Genomic DNA, 20,347 nt, shown 5'->3' with positions numbered 1-20,347 from the left:
TATTAGCATACGCCTTAGTAATCAGGTCACGGGATCCCAACCACATTTGCTACCGGCGTATGAGGCACTAATTCTCCATGTTAAGATTGATAAGTTGCTCTACAGATGTCAAAATTGAAAGACATATAGACAAGTAGTCTCACATTACGTAGAGGGACAACCCGATACTGACTGGCAGCAAGTGTTGTTGTGAACATAAGGTAGACATATGGCGCTGACGCAGTTGGCCGAACGGAATGGACCAATGACGCTAGCCGCAGGAGCAGTAAGCGAAATCCCACACAAATCTTTCCCAGCGGAACCCTAGCCGGAATCTTTGGGGGGTCTCTAGCCTTCTGCTCAGTTCAAGGACATCTTCAATCCGCCCAACTCATCGTCAACCCGTTTCTTGTTGCGACACATCCCGTCAAGATGGCCAGTACGTTACCTGAACCCCGGCATTTTGGAATCCTCGAATCGATTCAATACCAGCACAATATCCCCGGTGTTTTCGGAAGTCGCTGACGGTCATTTTTCACTTTGAACAGAGTCCAAGAACGCGTCTCAGCACCACCGCAGCCAGAAGGCTCACCGTAACGGGTTCGTACAGTCCTCAACATTTTGAAATCGAAATATTTTGGTCGGATGGGAAGGATTGTTGCAGTGATAGATTTGACATCACGGAATCGGTCATGAATGACTCGCGACCGTCTTGCAACATATCCACCAACCACATTTTGAAGAAGGAGAAGACAGGTCGCTGATATTTGCCGTTTGATTCCAACAGTATCAAGAAGCCTAAGACTCACCGTTACCCTTCCCTCAAGGGTGTTGACCCCAAGTTCCGCCGCAACCACAGACACGCCCTTCACGGCACCATGAAGGCTCTGGTACGTTGACCTTTTGCTGCTGCTGAGTCGGAAGCAGCTGGGTGCCGGAGGACATGGCTAACTATCCTGCAGAAGGAGCGCAAGGAGGGCAAGCGGGAGATCGCATAAATTGATTCATCGAAATTAAATGGGAAGCGATTTGAGTTGGTTTAATGTGCGATGACACAGAGCGTCGCGTCGGAAGAGCCTGGCTGGGTTTTCGCACGACGGCTTGTTAAATAACACAAAAATGGATTCGATTCCACGACTTGGCCATCATGAGTGCCTGGAGCATGATCTTGTTTTCGCGATTGGGCATGCTTTCATGCCGACTTGATTCAGTTTGTCTTTGTTTTCTACTACACCGGGAACGATATTCGGTCATCCCGTCGTCCATTCAGGCATATGTGTGTACAGCTTCGTGTCTTTTCCATGCGCGTTTGCTGAAGGATTTTTCAACGTGCCGAGAAGAGATCCCATGCCCTCCTATTACCAAACACCCTTCCCCTTGCTCTCCGTGGCGAGAGGGTGCATGGATGGAGGGCTACATACTCGTAAGCAAGATAGTTCTGAATATCATATCTTCCAATCTTTTTCATGTTAGATTTGTTTACGACCTCCATGCGCTTCACTCCAAAGAACCTGCTTCAATACCTGATTGAGTCTTACAAGATCTACACCCTCCAAACAATAAGCCTCTTATCAAACCCACCACTAACAAGCCACTCCTCTTTCACCACCTTGCCATCTCGCTGCACCTCAACCCAACCAGCCCAGATAGCCCGTACCTTCGATCCAACCTGATGCCCATCTTTCAATATCGCCGTCACCTTCCCCGTCATAGTCTCTACGCCCCGAATCACGCCGTCATCACCATTCACCCACACCCCCGACCCATCAGGCCGCCAAACCACCTGCGGCGTGGAGTAGACCGTCTGCGGCGCAAACGTATTCGCCTGGATCATGATGGCCGCATCTTCGCGGTTCTGAAGCGCAAGCGCCGCAAAGGCTTGCGCGGCCTGTGTCTCTGGCTCCGACGACTCCTGCTTCGGGAATAGCAGGCGCACTATGATAACCTTCATGTGCGGGAGGGTCGAGGCCGCGACGGCTATGAGGCCGGGGTCGTGCGGGCTCAGAGCAAGACAGGAAGGAGAGAACGCCACCCAGGCGTTGGAGTGAGGGGCTAGGTTCTGTTTGCCGAGGAGCTTGCACTCGCTGGGCGTTTCTGTAGCCGTCGACGCCGGGATGCCGTAGTAGAAGAGGTAGGTCGAGTCGCGGCGCGAGGCGAGCAGGACAAGTTCCTGGGTATCTGGGTGGCGGACGAAGAGGATAGATTCCGGGTTGGTGAGCAGCTTGATGTGGGCGATGGGCTCGCTGAGCTCCACGGAGTCTGGATCTCCTGCTCCGCTAGGGACAAGGAGACGGTAGAGTAAGATCTTGGAGTCCCAGCCAGCGGTAGCGATCCATACGACGTTGGATGTAGCTCCGCCTAGCTGATCATCTTCATATGCGATCACCTTGACTGCATACTTGGCATGGTCTTTACGGCGTGACAGAATCTCAGCACCCCGTTGGAGAAGAAGCTGGCCGGACATGTTGGTCATTAGGACGTATTTGCCATTTTGGATAGGCGCGTATGATAGCACCGGGGAGTCAGAGTGTCCTGCAAACGAAGTGATGACATCGTTGCCTTCGTCTGTCGTGAAAAGGTGGGCTTGTCTATCTGCGCCCGTGGCGATGATGTATTGTGACGGGTCATCTTGATTCTCCTTCTGGCTAGGATTCTGCCAGGGCTCTACAGAACACGCTAGGAGATTGGCAGACGTTGGTGTTTGGATGACATTTGGTGTTGAGGGTGCTGGGTCGTGTCAGCAAACATAAATATCTCCGCAACATCGAGGCTGCAAGTCAGAGAGGGAACGATTGCTGGCTGACCTGGAACCGTCCAGACGTTTTTCTCTTCATTTTGACCGTATCGCTCGAATTTTACGCTCTCATCAAACACTTGTTTCTCTTCAAGGACCCCCTCGATCGTCCACTCGCTGTTGTCGGTCTTTGCACCCGGTTGCCCCGCGTCGGCTGGAAGTCCCGCTTCTCGGATGAAGACATTCAGCGTCTCTGTATAATTATTCGAACGAAGGAAGCGAGCTACTAGGACACTAGCCAGTTGTGTTGTTGCCGCCATCTCGCCAATCTGATGTGTCTAGCGATTCGGAACGTTGACAGAAGCCGAACGACATTAGATCACTGAGCGCGAGTTCCGTTCCTCGGTGATATCAGGACCCTATAGAAACAAGAAAATTTAAAATTACATTCAACCGTTTCATTGCTTAGGACTCTTAGTTAATTGCTATAGTAATACAGATTGAGTAGAATTTGAATAGTTTCAAAAGATTCGGATGAAATCAGCTATGCAATGGTATCAGGCCATCCCTAGATGTTTAGAGCAGAATGAAACAAAACAGTAGCAGACTCCAAATTTTTGTTGTTTGGTGCAAGAGCTTCCTTTCCCCTAGCCAAACATGTCCTCTGCCCTCCTTCGAGGACCGCCTCGTCCTTCTATCTTATCAGAGAATAACTCTTTGCCGGCATTGGACTTGTACTTGGAAGGGAACAGCTCTCGGACAGATGAGCCTCGACCCTTGATTGACACGCCGTTGGCCGCACCTCGAATCGAGATACCCTGGTCCTGGCCAGCTGCTCCACGAATGTTGACCCCGTTTTGACCCGCCGAGTCCGGAAACAACTCGATGTTCTTATTGCGCGACAAGTTCTGGTCCCGAGCGCCATCCCCCCGGGGTGCAGAGATTCTCGAGAACAGATCTGCTGTGTCATCAGCGGCATCAATCGCATCTGAGCGACGATGATTGCTTTGTTTGCTTGGCAAAAGTTCTTTCTTGAGGTAGCTCGACGATGGCTTGTTTGGAAAGAGTTCGCGGGCATTGGAATCGCTGTCGCTAGTACGAGAGGGCAAAAGCTCCTTGCCTTCGTTGCGACGGATAAGCTGTGGCGAGCGCTCCCGGAAGCGACTTCGTGTGCCGCGCTCCTCTTGCTCTAGACGACCACTCTCGGCCAGGGTGTCGCGACCTGGAGAGGCGCTCCGATTCCGAAGGCGGCCAGATAAACGTCCTTCGTCTGGGAATAGTTCCCGCTGGCCTCTCCGTGTTCGTCCGTTGCGACCTCTCTCTGTGTCTGAATAGTCGGAGCTAGCACGTGGGCCTTCATCGTCGTACATATTGGCGCTGAAATGTTCGTCCGCGTCACGGTCTCTTCGCCGTCTAAGCTCCCGACCGTCGAACCGTCTTCGTTGATAGTCACCATCGCTTGAGACTTCACCGCCTTGACGACGTCTATCTGCGAGTTCTCGTCGCAGCTTCTCCCGGGGGTCGTGTTCAGGATGCATGAGATAGAATCGACTGGCTTCGTAGGCCCGGGGCTTTTTGCGATCGGTCTTCACTGCCGACCTTACTTGAAGCACAGATTCGGGGTGCGTCGACAACGCCTTGGCAGACCGTAAGCGCAAAGGTGGAAATGAAGATGTATCTTCCTCTTCGCTGGTCTGCGTGAAAGCTGCCAGAGCTTGCAGACCAACTTCAGGAGATGAATAGATGATATTTGCGGATGTATCGTCGATCCACTCGATGCGGGAAGGGGCCTCGCCGGAGAAGTAATCTGTCGCGAATTGTTTGATACTATCCGTAGTTAAATCGTCAACACCTCGTATATGAACCTTCTCATACTGCGTTTCAGCCGTTGTGGGATCGATCGAGCCGTCTTGACTAGTAACTGTTGTTGTCGCGGGATCCTAAGGTAGTTTTGAGACATGTCAGTTATCACGAGAGAGCAAAGCAGACAAATTGGTGCCGTTCTCGCTCACTGTTTCAATTGGTTCCGGCTCTGGAAGCGGTCCGAGGTCAATATCCATGTCGATATCCATAGAGGCGTCCATGGCGATGGAAGTTGAGTGAGCACCGTTTGCCTGGTCAGGCTGTGTCATGCTGGCAACCTCCATGAGGGAGGAGAACAAGATTCGTGGACAAAAGAAAATCGGCAGGTTCGTAAAACCGGTTAGAATATGAGAGTAGAGACAATCAATTGAGGGGCTGTAAAAGACGTGGAGTTGATAAATATGTAGCGAACTGAATCAGCAGCGAGTCCAACCAGTGATGAAGTTACTGAGAGCACTTCCGGATTACCCAACTGGGGAAGGCGGCGGGCGGAGTAGAGATCCAACTCCGCCACATATCACGTCTGTCTTCTAACCAGCCACGAATTGGATTTACACTCTATGTACATTGAGCGCACTCAGTCTGCTCAATCAACATTGACGAACACCTTTACATAATTCTGGCAGCCGGAATCATTGGACTAACATTCTCTCTACGCTACCATTCGATCATGGCTTAGTCTCCTAAGATTGGATAGCTGGAGACTACTTATGTTTTTACGGTGAAGCTGGAATAAGCTGGCAATAGGCTTCAGGTGAATGATTGACAGGCAGCAAAGTCTACTTGCAAATCTTAGTTTGAATTCAGCAAGCAACCAGATACAGACTGCTTTCGTGGTTGGATTTGATGGCATAAGTGAAATCGAATTCGCCTCACAACATGTTGTCCAGGGTCATCAATGAAGATTCAGAAAAACTTGGGCCCCTTCAAGAATGGGTCAATGTCTCAACATTTGCTGACAGCTAGAGCCCAAGTCAAGTCTGCAGGCCTCACTATACAACTTCCCCTCTGGGCACAGATGTGAATTGCGCCAGACGTGTACCATTGCTTTTGCAGTTGTCGAGATGGGGTCTGACTCCAGGTACAGCCGGATTATCTTTTATAGGTAACAATTGGCAAAACAAAGATCAGCCAAAGGGTTCCAGTCGGCTTGCCCAAGATCTGGAGCGTACTCTATCTGCAGTCAATAGGATCAAAACCTCGACTCAGTCACCGATAGCAATTACTGTCGATTCACTTGGTCTTCCATCGACCTGGCTTTTGTACGATCCGCTCCTTTCTGATATCTTGAAAAGAGAAATGCAGTCGTAATGAATGGAGTAGGAGCAGTAGTGTAATTAAGTCTTGAGCCTTGTTAAGCTCACACGCAGGTGTCATTTGCTGCACTTCTGGTTGATCCCAGATACTTGGTGTGGGCAAAGAACACCAGTATGGACCAGACGATTGGAAGCTGCAGCCTTTCGACTTCCCCCGCTCGAACATCGTCCTTCCCGTACTACCTCAATTAGGCTATTCTCCAACTCCTTAAACCTTTAGTTTAGCTGATAGTCCAATGGATGAATAATGTGAATGAGCGGCGCGTCTCCGCTTCTCTGGCTTCCAAAGAACTATGGAGTTGGTTGTCAACTGGTCTCCCCCACCTCCACCTCCGCCTCCACAGGACTTTTTCCGAGGACATGAGCAATCAATTGCAGCCATATATCGCGCCCGTTAGGCCCTCTTGCAGCGCGAAAATGATGACAGGCTCATAGACAGCTGCGATGGAGATGATGTGGACCTCGCTCGCGTTCCACATTTACGGATGATGCACTGGCCAATCTGGACTTCTGACCGAAGAGTCGGTGCAGTGACCAGATTCCATATGAGTGAGCTGTACCCCGAAATAAACGGGTTTCTTTCTGGGTTCGCTCTTACTCTTAGCTTTACGAAGAGAATAACGGACGTTATTATCGATCTGTGTTTACCAGCCCACTTTGTCCATAATGCTTTACACCGAAGACGATAAGCTCATCTACCGATTTGATGACCACATTCTTTGGATCCAGCCATGGAGTGAGAATGCATTTCGTATCAGAGCTACGAAATTGGCGTCTATGCCCTCTGAAGATTGGGCGCTATCCGCAAAGCCGAGCACTCAGCAGGGGGTCATTGAAACCCCCACCGGCAAAGAGGCAAGCATTTCCAACGGTAAAATCAAGGCGATTGTCTCCCAGCGAGGCAAGATCACAATCTACAAATCCAATGGTAAAAAGCTCCTGGAAGAATATGCCCGTCATCGCCGTGATCCAATGGACCCGAAGTGCAGCGCCCTCGAGATTGAAGCGCGCGAGCTCCGTCCAATCCTGGGAGGAGATTATCATCTCACGATGCGATTGGAGTCGCTAGACCCGAAGGAGAAGATCTACGGCATGGGCCAGTATCAGCAGCCTTATCTGAATCTCAAGGGCGTCGACTTGGAGTTGGGACATCGGAATTCCCAAGCTAGTGTTCCGTTTGCTCTCTCCTCTCTTGGGTACGGCCTTTTGTGGAACAATCCCGGGATCGGACGAGCAGTGCTCGGAACAAACGTCATGAGCTTTGAGGCATACTCGACAAAGGTCCTCGACTACTGGGTCGTTGCGGGTGATACACCCGCGGAGATCGAAGAAGCATATTGCAAGGTGACAGGGTATGTCCCGATGATGCCAGAGTACGGTCTTGGATTCTGGCAGTGCAAGCTCCGCTATTGGAATCAGGAGCAGTTGCTCAACGTCGCGCGAGAGTACAAACGACGCAATGTTCCTTTGGATGTTATTGTAGTTGACTTCTTTCACTGGAAGCACCAAGGAGAATGGAGTTTTGATCCCAAATTCTGGCCGGACCCAGGTGAGTCTACTCCAGCCGCATGGTATACATCGGTAGTTGCTGATAGATCTGCGACCACAGATGCAATGGTGGAAGAACTCAAAGAGATGAACGTGGAGCTCATGGTTTCCATCTGGCCGACGGTCGAGAACCTATCTGAAAACTACCCGGAGATGCTCGAACGCGGTCTACTGATCAGACATGACCGCGGCCTTCGAGTAGCTATGCAATGCGACGGCGATGTCACACATTTCGACGCGACGAACCCCGAGGCCCGCAAGTATATCTGGGAAAAGGCAAAGAAAAACTACTACGACAAAGGGATCAAGATATTCTGGCTTGACGAGGCCGAGCCTGAATACTCGATCTACGACTTTGACATTTATCGCTACCAGGCTGGCAGCAACCTACAGATCGGCAACATCTTCCCCAGGGAATATGCGCGGGCCTTTTACGAAGGCATGGAGGCCGAGGGACAGAAGAACATCGTGAACCTGCTCCGGTGCGCCTGGGCCGGCAGCCAGAAGTACGGTGCTCTCGTCTGGAGCGGCGACATCGCGTCGTCGTGGGGTTCCTTCCGCAACCAGCTGGCCGCGGGCCTGAACATGGGCCTCGCAGGAATCCCGTGGTGGACAACGGATATCGGAGGCTTCCACGGGGGTAACCCCGCTGATCCCGCGTTCCGCGAACTCTTCACCCGATGGTTCCAGTGGGGTGCGTTTTGTCCTGTAATGCGTCTGCACGGTGACCGGGAGCCCAAGCCCGAAGGCCAACCAACTGCTTCGGGCGCTGACAATGAAATCTGGTCCTATGGCGAGGAGGTGTATGAGATCTGCAAGAAGTACATCAATATCCGTGAGGAGCTGCGGGACTACACGAGGAGTCTGATGAAAGAGGCGCACGAGAAGGGCACCCCGGTCATTCGGACTCTATTCTATGAGTTCCCAGAGGACAAGAAGGCCTGGGAGGTTGAAACGCAGTATCTGTTTGGGTCCAAGTATCTTGTTGCACCAGTCCTTGAGGCCGGACAGCGAAAGATCACGGTGTATCTTCCCGCAGGAGCTTCATGGAGGCTATGGGGGGAGGAAACTGACCGTCCTGGAGGGCAGAATGTCGAGGTTGCATGTCCCATTGAGACGATGCCAGTCTTTGTCAGGGTGTAGGCAGTGACGTATACAAGCCATTGGCGCATCCAGGATAGGAATATGAGGGCACTCCAATAAAAATGCTGCTGCTATCCTATATTTTTAGGCCCCTATGGCATACCCTAACTCTTTTCATGCCTCATGGGTGTTTCTACCATTAATTCGCTCCACATTGCCCGCCGCAGGCTTTTTATGTTATTTGGTCTAGGTATATCTTCTTAGAGGCTGCTAGGTCTATCATCACTGACGTCGATGGGACAATGGGTGATAAGACACTAACACACAATTGTGTTTGTACTCCAATCATGCTTACTTCGTTGTTGCCGCCGTTGATCTCCGGGCCACTGAAGCAGCCAGGCAAAGCCTGGGTGGGTGATGCAATCACGGCCAGACTGGCTATAACCGTGATAAAGCAACCTGTTGATTGGACTGTATCGAGCATGCAGCCGCCGTCAGAGCGTAGAGTCGAGTGTTTGGTGAATGACGGCAAGAGGCTCCCTTGGTCCGGTCCTAGCTTGGCAAGACCCGTTTGTGCATCCTAATCATCGTCTGCGCATCTTGAATTATCAACTTGATCATTCCTGCTTGGGACTCAGTGTCGGCCTAGGCCTAATCCTGAGTTCTTGCGTCGAGCAGTACACTTCGACGTCACGGTCGTCATACCCACCCTGGAGTTATTCCGGCCCAAGGTCAATGACGAGAAATGAGAAATGGGCCGTGTGAGAGATCGATCTATGAGTAGTAGACCAGCTGATGTCACTCCTCTTCCTGTCTATTCCGCTCGTGTCGTAGAGGATTCAACACCACAAACAGTCCCCCGTAGGATGGCATAGATGGTTTATCAGGTCAGCGAATTATACTGCCATCTTAACGTATATTCATCCGCATATTTCTTCTTCCTAGATGACTGTCTGACCAGTCATTATGAGTGGCCAACGTAGGTGCTCTTGCCACTCCGGAGGTAGGACTCCCTGAATCCTTTTGATCTCATTTCAGGAATACCCAGTGCCCACCAATGTTCTTTCGCCCTACACATGAAAGCAAAGTAATGAGCAAGAATAACCAATGCTCGGGGTCTCCGATCCTCAACCAAATTAAGAGAATTCCCTTGGAGCAAAGATGGAGAATGAGATAAGTTTTTGACCAAATATCCAAACCGGGTCATTGTCCTGAACTGACTTGTGGAGGTATCCCAAGGAGGCGGCAGATTTCTCGTAAGCTTCGTGAGTATCTGGATTCCATGGCTGAATGTCAGGGTCCAGTAACTTTGGAACGGAATCTGATTTTCTTTGGCAAAAATCACGTTCGGATCGAGCACTGGTGGGGCATTGAGGAACAACCACATCTTCGCATCCTCGTTCCCTTTAAGCATCTCTACTGCTGTCCGCAGCACAGCCCCTACACCATTTCCTAATCTTAGAGCCTGTGACTCTAATTCTACAGGCAGAGTGGGTATTAGGGTATTGGCTGTACCAAGTATATCTGACCACTGTTTGCTGTCTGTTGTGTCTTGGTCATTTAGTTCTTTTACTTCATGGCGCTCACAATTTTCACATGTGTATCTCATCACACTGGGCAGAAGACATGTATGTTTGTTCTCGCGGTGTTCATGCCATGGAAGGCACAGGCGAATTCTTACTTTCACCTGATGAGTTCTACATCTCTAGCACCCATTTCGCGACTTCCTGTGATAAGCTTTGGTCCTACGCCGACGCGCTTGCACCTTATCGATGCTCTCGACAGTATTATCCAATATTAATGACGGAAGGAGGTGTCTGTCCCGTAACGCGGACTTGTTGGGCGCCGTTTCGGTCGGGACTGTAGGCAAGAAGAATACAGAGAAGAGAAAGGAGAGTTGTTTTTAGTCTTGTTTCTTATTTTATGGGATATAGGAGGATGTTCTGATTGTGGTTGTTGTTGAATATCCGTACCCCGCAATATATGATAGACAAGCTTTGAGGCTGATTCGAGATGCCTGCGCTAACATATCTGGTACAACTTCCAAATTCCCCTTTAACCAGTGTCGGTATCCCTGTTTCCTTTGGGTCCCTCATAATATCGGATTTTGCTAATGGATTATAACGAATTGCTCGCTCCCACTCGTCAATCTCATGAAAAAAGAAGCAGCAGTTAATTTCATTAGCCCAGCTGATAGGAATGGAAGTCTCACCATAATGCGCTTAGTATTATTTAATATAAAAATAAACACCCTATTAAAACCCCCTTTAATTTTTTAATAATTTATGATGGTGTCTGCTCTAGAACATAGATTAATAACCATCTAGCAAAGCACTTTAAAATTAGACTTGATGTAGCGTGCGTCACGCTCTACCTTGTCATGATGTAACCACTAACCATTTGTGAAAGCATGGGGGTCGATTGCTCCCATAAGTTAAAATGAATGAAAAGTCCGTTGCAGGAATGAGACCTTAGTCCTGGGGTTATCATCATTGTGTTTGCTGTTAAGAATTTTGCAGCATAATTAGGTTGAAAGCAAAGCCTCACTGAATAATCCTGTGATAACAGTGAGGGGAGGATTTCTATGTAAGCTGACTCTACGACCTGAAGAGGTGAACAGCCCACACCACCTATGTTGCTTCATCAATTTCGTTAGCCGTCCAATGAATTAGCTCCTGTTGACTTAGGGTAATTTATATGTCTTGTGCTAATAAGTCGAGCGATCAGATGACACAGGAAGTGGTGACAATTTTAACTGTCCAAGGACATCAACAACATTCAGTGCCGTTTTACACGCAGCGGTGTCGGCTCAGGTTTCAGCGGACTAGGCCCCTGGACGCTGACTGCCCAAATCTAGCCTACTTGGTTTTTTGAGAGCAGGACACAAAATCATTCCTCATTACAAGAGATCTCGCCCCATAACTGAGACTCTCGGCATACCACTACCTCTGCACCGTCATGGCCAGTATTGACAAAGTGGCGATTATCGGCGCCGGTCTTTCAGGTCTAACTCTTGCTCTGGCCCTGCACAAGCAATCCATTGCCTGCACTCTCTACGAGGCTCGCTCGTGTGCACTCGACATTGGCGGCGGCATTATGCTGTCTCCCAACGGCCTGAGGATCCTCGACCATCTGGGTGTATACAAGCGCATCCGCCCAGAAGGCTACGAGTTTGACAAGCTCTACTTCCGCTCCGCGGACGACCAGCCCATAGACACATATGAATTTGGTGGAATCGAACAATACGGCTACCACGCCATGCGCATTTACCGTCACGTTCTTATCCGGGAACTGTCCGCTATGGTTCGCGAAGCTGGCATCCCCGTTGAGTATCATAAGAAATTCATCCGGGTGCTTGCGGAGACGGAGAAGGATGTTACCTGGGAATTTAGTGACGGCTCTACAGCAACAGCAACCTGCATTGTGGGCGCTGACGGCATCCACTCTAGAGTCCGCAAATACCTCTATCCGGACCTCGAGCCAGCCTTTACAAAGATGGTCATCGTGACGGCCGCAGTACCAACAAGCCAGCTACAGGTCCCGACCGGCTACAACCTCCCAGTGACGATAATGAACAAACAACACGGGGCAGTCTTCATCGCTCCGCAGTTGGGAGATGGCTCTGAGGTGATGGTCGGCCGGCAGAAGCGCTCAGAGCAGCTGGCCCGAGAGGGGTGGGACGAGCTTCTGAATAATAAGGAATGGTGCAAGGATTTCCTCCGCCAGGGTGCGGACGACTTCCCTGAGATCGTCCAGCGGGCTGTATCGGATATAACACAGGAGAAGACCTTTCTGTGGCCGCTATCTATTGTTCCTAAGCTTGAAACGTGGACATCAAAACATTGCCGCGTGGTAATTGTGGGTGATGCCGCGCATGCCATTCCGCCAGCTGCTGGTCAAGGTGTTAATCAGGCGTTTGAGGATGTTTTTACGTATTCGTTGGTGCTTGGACGGTCTGACAAGGATTCACTTGAGCAGTCACTGAAGATTTGGCAGGAAAGACGACAAGAGCGGGTAGATAAGGTGCTTGCACTAAACGCGTATATGGATAGGCGGAGGATGCCAAATTTGGGGGAAGAAAAGGAAGCAGAGGACGCCCCCCTCAACTTGGAATCATTGTATAAGCCGGATTTCGTGGAAATGGTGGAAGCGTGGCTCTCGGGGCTTGCTTCTCACTGACATTGATGTTTCAAAAGGATCTCGAATCATATAGTGTCGACGGATAACTAATACCCATTGAATTAAATCCCACATTAACTAGTATCAGCAGTCTCTAGTGGGACCCCGGAGGTGGTGATTGAGGGGTCTAAGGAACAATCACTACTTCATGACATCCACTGCGCAGCGTACCCGGAGGCCATTCGCATCTATACTAACGGGCCCAGTACCCATGCCAGGTGGGCACCGCAGTACAGCTAAACCCCTCTATCAGCGCCACGCCGCTACACCCTGACAGGCTTCCGCAGTCTCACAAGAGAATAGGTATCTCAACAAGAAAGGAAGACAAAAAAAAATCAAAAAAACAAAAACATACAACAGCCGGGATTCGCTGGTGGTCACCCACCCAACTACTAACCGGCCGGCGTGTGGCTTAAGTACGGCTGAGCGGACGGGAAGCCCTGTTTTCCACACCCTGTGGTCGTATGTGCTGGAAATGAGAAGAGCTGATGCCTATGGCGTGCTGAATCCTATGATTGAAATCCGTCCTGACTGATGTCCCAAGGCAAGAATACCGTCTCGGAACGCTGAACAAAAGGGCCGAAAATCAGGAGGAAGCCGCAATGCTTTTTTGCCGCCCAGCGTTATCCAACACAGCTCCTGTAAAAGTACCTGGGGACTTGTCTGCTTCGGATGGGGGTTGTTGTCCTCACACCTGGACTGGATACTGAGAGGACCGAGATTGGTTGTTAGATAAGATCCGTCATCTGAAAATTGGAGTTTAACTACTCCTTCTATTTCCAAAGTCTGCTGAAGGGTTCCGGTCATAGTGTCCCAAAGCCGGACTGTCTTATCATCCGAGCTGGATGCTAGGCGCCGGCCGTTACTGGAGAACGCCAGAGACCTAATCCAACCTAAATGACCTTCCAGAGTCTGCCGAAGAGCCCCCGTTGCAGTATCCCAGAGCCGCACTGTCTTATCAGCTGAGCCCGATGCTACAAGCTTGCTATTAGCAGAGAAAGCCACAGCCCAGACCCAACCTAAGTGACCCTCAAAAGTCTGTTGTAAAGCGCCTGTGGCAGTATCCCAAAGCCTGACTATTTTATCACAGGAGCCAGTCACGAGAAGTTGGTCGTCAGCAGAGAATGCAACAGATCGAAACCCACCCGTATGGATCAGAAAACTCTGCTGTACAGCCCCTGTGGCTATATTCCATAGTTTGACTGCCTCTGTCGAGCAAGATGCCAGGATACGGCCGTCGGACGAGAACACCACAGACCAAACCGAACCTGAATGAGTATGAAGAGTCTGTCGCAAACGCCTCGTGCCTATATCCCAGAGCCTGACTACTGTATCATCTGAGCCGGAGGCTAAAAGTCGGCCATCAGTGGAGAACGCTATAGACCGAACGCGATATGAATGCTTCTGAAGAGCATGCTGTCGGGGCTCTATGGCTATATCCCAAAGCCGAACTGTCTTATCTTGGGAGCTAGATGCTAAAAGTCGGCCGTCAGGTGAGAATGCTATAGACCTAACCCCAATTGAGTGGCCCTCTAGAGTTTGCTGTAATTCACCCGTGGTGGTGTTCCAGAGCCTTATTGTCTTATCCAGGGAGCCGGATGCCAGCGTATGGTTGTTGGGCAAGAACGCCACAGACTGAAACCCATCTTGGCCCTTCAGAGTTCGCTGTAGATTGCCTGTAGCGATATCCCACAGCTTAATTGTCTTATCACTGGAGCCAGATGCCAGGAGCTGGCCATTAGCAGAGAAAGCTATAGAGCAAACCCAGCCTGAATGACCCTCCAAAGTCTGCTGCAGGACACCTGTAGTGGTATTCCAGAGTCTGACAGTATTATCATAAGAACTAGATGCTAGCATTCTGCTGTCAGCAGAGAATGCTACAGAATATATTAAATGTGAATGTCCTTTAAGAACCTGCTGGAGGGTGCCTGAAGCCATGTCCCAGAGCCTGACTGTCTTATCCTCTGAACCAGATGCCAGAAGTCGGCCATCGTTAGAGAAAGTTACAGAGTAGACGGCACCTAAATGGCCCACAAGGCTCTGTTGTAGGGAGGCCGTGACTGAATTCCAGATCTTAACTGTCTTATCAAAGGATCCGGAGGCCACAAATCTGCTATCAGGGGAGAATGCCACAGATCGACATGAATCTGAATGGCCCTCAAGCGTCTGCTGTAGAGCGCCTGTGACGGTATCCCAGAGCTTTACTGTCTTATCATAGGACCCAGATGCCAGCAAATGGCCGTTGGGCGCAAATGCAACAGAGTAAACCGCGTCTGAATGTCCCTCAAGCGTCTGCAGTTCTGCACTCCAGGTTTGTTCAACCTCTGGTAATGTGGATATCCAGTCGGGAAGCTCTTTGCCAAAATTCTTCCGCACTATTGCCCTTGTTGGTGTAAAAACAAGTCCTGTGCTGTACAGCTGAAGAGGCATGTCATCAGCTATTTGTCAATTTTTCAGGAAAAATCGCTTTGCGTCACGCAGAATCTCCGAGAACTCAAGATTCCTATCAATCTGTACAAGTCAGCGTGATCGATGATTGATGAGATTCGAATGATCTCACTTTTTCGGCTGATTGTAGTAGATTAAGAATGCCCAAAACTTCTGAAAGAAGGCCTAATATGCTCATTGCTTCCATCCAGTGCAGTAAATGCTTTTGAAGGAAAACATAAGCATCATGTATCACAGCATTTAGCTCCTTGCTCTGCACCAGATGATGTGCCCAATAGCGACAGGAGTATTGGAGATCTGGAGGAAGAAAGCAGTTGATTGCCTGGCAGTCAATTTCCATACGCCGCGTTCCATAATTTGGTAGTCGACATAGGTTCTTTTTCAGACCCTCGCATATAAGGAGGCATCGTGTGGTTAGTCTTTGGTGCATCTCTTTTTCATCCACCCAGAAGAGGTTTTCTTTGCCACTCTCCGGATCAAGAAGAAAGTGTCGAAATGACATGTGAAAAGGCTGTACCGGTAAAGTTTCATTGTCTGGTACATTCAGAAGTGAGTGTAGTGGGCTCAGTCGGATATGAATCAGGCCTTCGGAGAAACCGATAAGCCTTGAAAGCGACTTTACTGAGAGTGGGCTCTGTAATATTACGATAGTACCGATCACTTCCTGGAATTCTTGAACCAGCCGCTTCCTCTGCTTCTCGCTTTGTCCGTTGAGAAGTCGATTGAGCACAGGAAGATACATTCCATCCAAATTAGGTCCGTTATTTTGATATGTTAGGATTTCAGCCAGACTTTCCACTGGGTCCCAGTGAGGGTCCTCAAGTAAACGGCACGCAGTAGCGGCGAAAATGAACAACGGACTCGATAATGCCGTTAACCTATGAATATCAGCGTCTTTAGGCCAGTTGACAGGCAGGCAGCGCTCCGTCCTTATGTCTGAGAGTCTGTGCTTCAAGAATAATGATATGTCTCTCTCTATGACGTGCTCTGGGATCTTATCGAGGCAAAGTACTTCATAGTCATGAGGTGCAATCTTCGAGAAACCTAACCGGATCGGCAACTCAGGCCTGCTGGCTATGAATATTCGAAAGCGTACGGAATTCGACTTCTGTAGGCGGGGTAACAGCTGGAGTATAAGTCGCATGTCATTGTCCACTTCACATTCGTCCAGTGCGTCTATCACTACCACCATGAATGGAATCAGAAGAGTGGATGAGTTCAAGTCAATAAGTGGCCGAAGGAGTATTTTATCAAATTGCTCCTTTAGCCCCTTTGTTGCGATGTCAGGGTCATCATGAATTGCCTTCTGAATAGTAGGGATCAGCTGGGGAATTCTCTTCGCTAATTGTCTTGTAATTGTCGGAAAAAGTTTTGATGTATTCCCTCGGTCTCCTTCACCCCTTTTGAAGAAGAAGCTTGCTCCCAACAAATTGGCTTCATTAAAAGTCTTTGCGACTGTTCGTGAGATCGTAGATTTCCCGGTGCCTGCTCTACCATTCAACCAAAAAATACATTTTCCCTGCGACAGCCTAGCCCATGCCAGAATATCATGAAGAAGGTCTTCTCTGGTGCCTGGTAGACAATCATTTTCATATTGGTTCAGGTTTGAGTTGAATTCGGCCCCGTGCGCAACTGGCAACTTATTTAGGTCCATATTGAGGTCGATACGGTCGGTGGTCTGACTAATACGAGTAACGAGGGCCCTGAGCAGGTGTGAGCAAGCTGCCAATAGCCGTATGGCCGGGGGACGCACGCTTGATCAATTGTTAAGCACAAGGTGAAAGACGACTTGTATCTCTCAAGATTCTGGATGATTCTGTCCACCTCTGTGCGTTGCAGGGGCCACTTCCAAGCTCGCAATCCAAACTTCCTCATCAAATTACTCCCACTCCCTAGATCAATCTTCTTTTCCAAGGCTCCAAGGTCTGAAAGACAATCGGTGATGTTCTTGACCAGTGGCGAGGAGCTGGTTAGCCTTGTGTTATGAGGTCCCTGGAGGAAGTCTTTGAGTTTCTGAAGAGTCCCCTCAAGCCCTGCAACTGTCTTTTGTAAGGCTATGATGTCGCCTCGTGCATCTTTGACCCCGCGAATGTAGTCACTACATATCTTCACAACACTCCTCATGAGTTGGATGGCAGCGATAACGCTAGCTGCAGATGATAGTCCATCCATTTGAGAGGAGGAAGAGCAGCCGTTAGGATTTCTTTTGCAAGAACAGGGAATGATCGCACAAGTGAATAATACTATCTCGGTTACTACGGTGTAGCCCACTAAGTGCAGGAAGTGATGCTGTATTAGCTATCTCACTATAGCTGGGCTCGACAGCGAGCTTGACGGTTGTGGTTGTACGTTATATCTCAAAGAGAACGGCGCAAAAGTCGGTGAGGCCTGCAATGGGCCAAAACTCAGACTAGCCGACCAATAATATCTTTCTTACAGTTTCTAATAATAAAGGTAAAAGCACAAGGGACTGTTCCAAAGGTGGGGAGGGGCAGGTTCTGACAATGAAGCGAAGGCGATGATTAAAGTGGCGCTTCTTATCAATGGGAATGGTTGGCAACAGAGGTAAGGTCATCATACAGAGATATATCATTGGTCACCTTGGCGCAGCTGTGTCCTACCCTGCAGACTGGAGAACTGAGAAATCTGATCCCCAGACTGCGCCGCAACTTCGTTCAGCCTTGCGCTTTCACGCACTTCACCTGGCCGCGACCAGCACGACATGCCATCTCTGAAACTACTCCTCTGGTACCCCATGTACCAAGCAGAATAGTACGCGTATCCTGCGGCATCCTTCACAAGGCATTGTATTGTTTTTCGGAATGTTACTGCTCATGGCTCGAACTCCCATTTGACGCCCACGTCGTGCAACTGCCGTTTGGGCTGGTAATGAAATGGACGGACCGGACAAGCATAGAGGAGGCTGTCGGTATGCAAATGGCCGAACCTACTGGAATCCCTGTCCCGGAATTCTTAAGCTGTGGGGAGCATCCAGACGACCCATTCAACCGGATATTTTCAATCCTGATGACAAGATTGCCTGGTGTGCCACTGAACAATTCATCTGAGCAGTTAAAAGTTGACGAGGAACCGTGGCTGCATGAACTAAAAACATGCATACAATCTATGCGTCAATGGCGATCTCCTTATCACGATTCCATGTGCTCAGTAATTGGCACGCTTATACGAAGCTCCCGGGGTTCCTGATTATTCCATGGGTCCTTTTGCAGACACTAGGGATTTTTATGCATTCCTCTTCAATCCAGCCTCCCCTCATGGCTTCAATTCAACTGCAGAGTATGAAGAAGCACTGCTATGTGCGAAGAATTTCAGCAACGTCCCCATCGGATAATGTTTACCCACGGGGACTTCAAGGCTCATAATAACCTTGTCAACGAGGAAGGGCATTTATCAGGTGTTCTGGATTGGGAGTCTGCAGGCTGGTATCCTGAATACTGGGAGTTTACAACAGCAATGCGGTTCGGAAAAGACAGTTGGTGGTTTCAGGCAGCTTTATGGATGCGCGGAGACCAATATCTTGAGGAGTTAGCTTCCGATGCCGCCTTGAACTTGCTGACCGTTGACTCTTACATAGCTTGGTAGTTATATACGTCTAAGCTCTGACAGCTTAAGCGTACAGACCATACTTAGTTAGGAGTCTCCCCTTGCTGCCTCCTTCTGTTAAGCATTCGCCACATCGCTCGCTAGAGCTCATATCTTACATTATCCTTGGTAACTGATTTCTTGACTTGGTCCCACAGACTAGCCGCAATGATACAGTATACTTGATCTACGAACATATGGACATTATGTTGAACAGACTTCAGCAGTTTATTAATTCAAGGAAGAGCACATTTCTGCTCTTTGTCAAGAGGCTAGTAAATCTGGCTCACCATCAGCCACAACAAAATGGCTGATGTAGGATAGGTCCTCAATGCTTTTAACATAATCCCTAAAGCATATTTTCACATTTTTCTCTTTCATAGAGGGTTATATAAAGGTAACCCATCCAGCTGTGAGGCCCTTGCTCAACCAAGGTGGAAACTATCATGTCAACTGAATCTGTTGATGAGAGGATTCTCTGAGACAAGCAGCTCCGTTCTTGTGGCCGAGCGAAGGTGTCATTAAACCATCTCCACTATCACGGCATTTCATTGCGAGGCGAGGTTAGCGACAAACATGTCAACCACCAGGTGGAGGTATTTCGCGTGGAGGGATGTGCTTGAGTTTATGATTCCAATCACTATGTCCCGGCGATCATCTCTCCTGATATCCTCAGTGATGCCCTTGTCTACTCTCAGTTGCGGATCCTAGACCTAAAGCAGGATGGTGAGCCAATCCCCCTCCTTTTCCGCGGAGGTACTCGGACTCGTTTCTTACATGGAGATATTCAACCTTCTGGATGGCAACACCGTGAAAGTATTAGAAACGCTCACACCAGATTCAACACCACACAGGGCCGCGATTGAAGCGCTTGCAGCTAAAGGTGAGATATTTTCTGCTGTTGGTAGATCAACAGTTTTGGGACAAATTCTTCCTCATCTACTTCTGGTGGGGAGCGGAATCCCGTCCTTTTTCACCTTCTTTCAAAATACAATCTACATGGAGGCATGCGTGAAATCGCTGTGCCCTCTACTGCCGCCAAACTGTAAGGTCTTCTTCCGGCAGTCATTCCACCATTGCTTTACCTAAAATAGGCAAATGTAAGGCATAATCAAGATTCAAACTGGGGACTGAAATTTTATTTTGTTCAAGGAAAGGCCAGTCTGTGCAAGGAGCTGGGTTACTTTATGCTGTTTCTCACAGCTACGTGAGATCTCACTATGCTCAGCCAGACTGCTCCTCGAGTCACGTGATTGGAGAAGCCCTTTGTTAAAGGGTCCCCTGAAGAACGCCAATCTTGTTTGGTGTTGCTGTCTCTGGACCTTGGGTTTCATAGTCCCCAGATCCAGGAACTCGCGAACAGAGATCCTGACTTTACTGCCATCAGAGTATTAATACGTCGGCTTCGTCCTATAGAACACTATGACACCGACGCCGAGAGGGCCGAAGCCAGTGCATGGCGCCTTGTTGAAGAAATTTGCTCCCTCTCAACCGTACGAAACCTACGTGGTAATCCAACATTTACGATGCCAGAAGCAGCTCAGGGTTACCGAGCACGCCGTTCTCAGAACTTCTTGATTATTTGCAATGGATC

General features: G+C 49.4%; 5 protein-coding genes and 1 non-coding gene across 6 annotated transcripts; 3 read left to right on the top strand and 3 right to left on the bottom strand.

Moving 5' to 3' along the window:
- Window positions 1-411: 411 nt before the first annotated feature.
- Window positions 412-977, top strand: Aud_010695 (60S ribosomal protein eL29; the record flags this gene model as incomplete). The annotated part of the gene is made up of 4 exons (XM_043295528.1): window positions 412-418; window positions 528-579; window positions 767-869; window positions 942-977. The coding sequence occupies 4 exons, from the start codon at window positions 412-414 to the stop codon at window positions 975-977; spliced, it is 198 nt and encodes a 65-aa protein (XP_043151463.1).
- Window positions 978-1,522: 545 nt separating this feature from the next.
- On the bottom strand, window positions 1,523-3,033 carry Aud_010694 (uncharacterized protein; the record flags this gene model as incomplete). Its single annotated transcript, XM_043295527.1, has 2 exons — window positions 1,523-2,706; window positions 2,784-3,033. 2 exons carry the CDS (start codon window positions 3,031-3,033, stop codon window positions 1,523-1,525), a joined length of 1,434 nt encoding a protein of 477 aa, XP_043151462.1.
- Window positions 3,034-3,360: 327 nt separating this feature from the next.
- Aud_010693 (NCBP3 domain-containing protein) lies at window positions 3,361-4,860 on the bottom strand (the record flags this gene model as incomplete). The annotated part of the gene is made up of 2 exons (XM_043295526.1): window positions 3,361-4,653; window positions 4,726-4,860. The coding sequence occupies 2 exons, from the start codon at window positions 4,858-4,860 to the stop codon at window positions 3,361-3,363; spliced, it is 1,428 nt and encodes a 475-aa protein (XP_043151461.1).
- A 1,698-nt stretch (window positions 4,861-6,558) lies between these two features.
- On the top strand, window positions 6,559-8,583 carry Aud_010692 (putative glycosyl hydrolase; the record flags this gene model as incomplete). The annotated part of the gene is made up of 2 exons (XM_043295525.1): window positions 6,559-7,441; window positions 7,502-8,583. The coding sequence occupies 2 exons, from the start codon at window positions 6,559-6,561 to the stop codon at window positions 8,581-8,583; spliced, it is 1,965 nt and encodes a 654-aa protein (XP_043151460.1).
- A 2,898-nt stretch (window positions 8,584-11,481) lies between these two features.
- On the top strand, window positions 11,482-12,702 carry Aud_010691 (FAD-dependent oxidoreductase; the record flags this gene model as incomplete). Its single annotated transcript, XM_043295524.1, has 1 exon — window positions 11,482-12,702. The coding sequence occupies one exon, from the start codon at window positions 11,482-11,484 to the stop codon at window positions 12,700-12,702; it is 1,221 nt and encodes a 406-aa protein (XP_043151459.1).
- Window positions 12,703-13,050: 348 nt separating this feature from the next.
- Window positions 13,051-13,170, bottom strand: Aud_r0036. The gene has a single exon (XR_006253286.1). It is a non-coding gene; the product is annotated as a 5S ribosomal RNA (ribosomal RNA).
- Window positions 13,171-20,347: the final 7,177 nt, after the last annotated feature.

This window comes from Aspergillus udagawae (assembly GCF_001078395.1).
Source record: "Aspergillus udagawae IFM 46973 DNA, scaffold_9, whole genome shotgun sequence".
NCBI classification, from domain to species: domain Eukaryota; kingdom Fungi; phylum Ascomycota; class Eurotiomycetes; order Eurotiales; family Aspergillaceae; genus Aspergillus; species Aspergillus udagawae.
The sequence above is the reverse complement of the archived record's forward strand: the minus strand, read 5'-3'. Positions and strand labels throughout refer to the sequence as shown.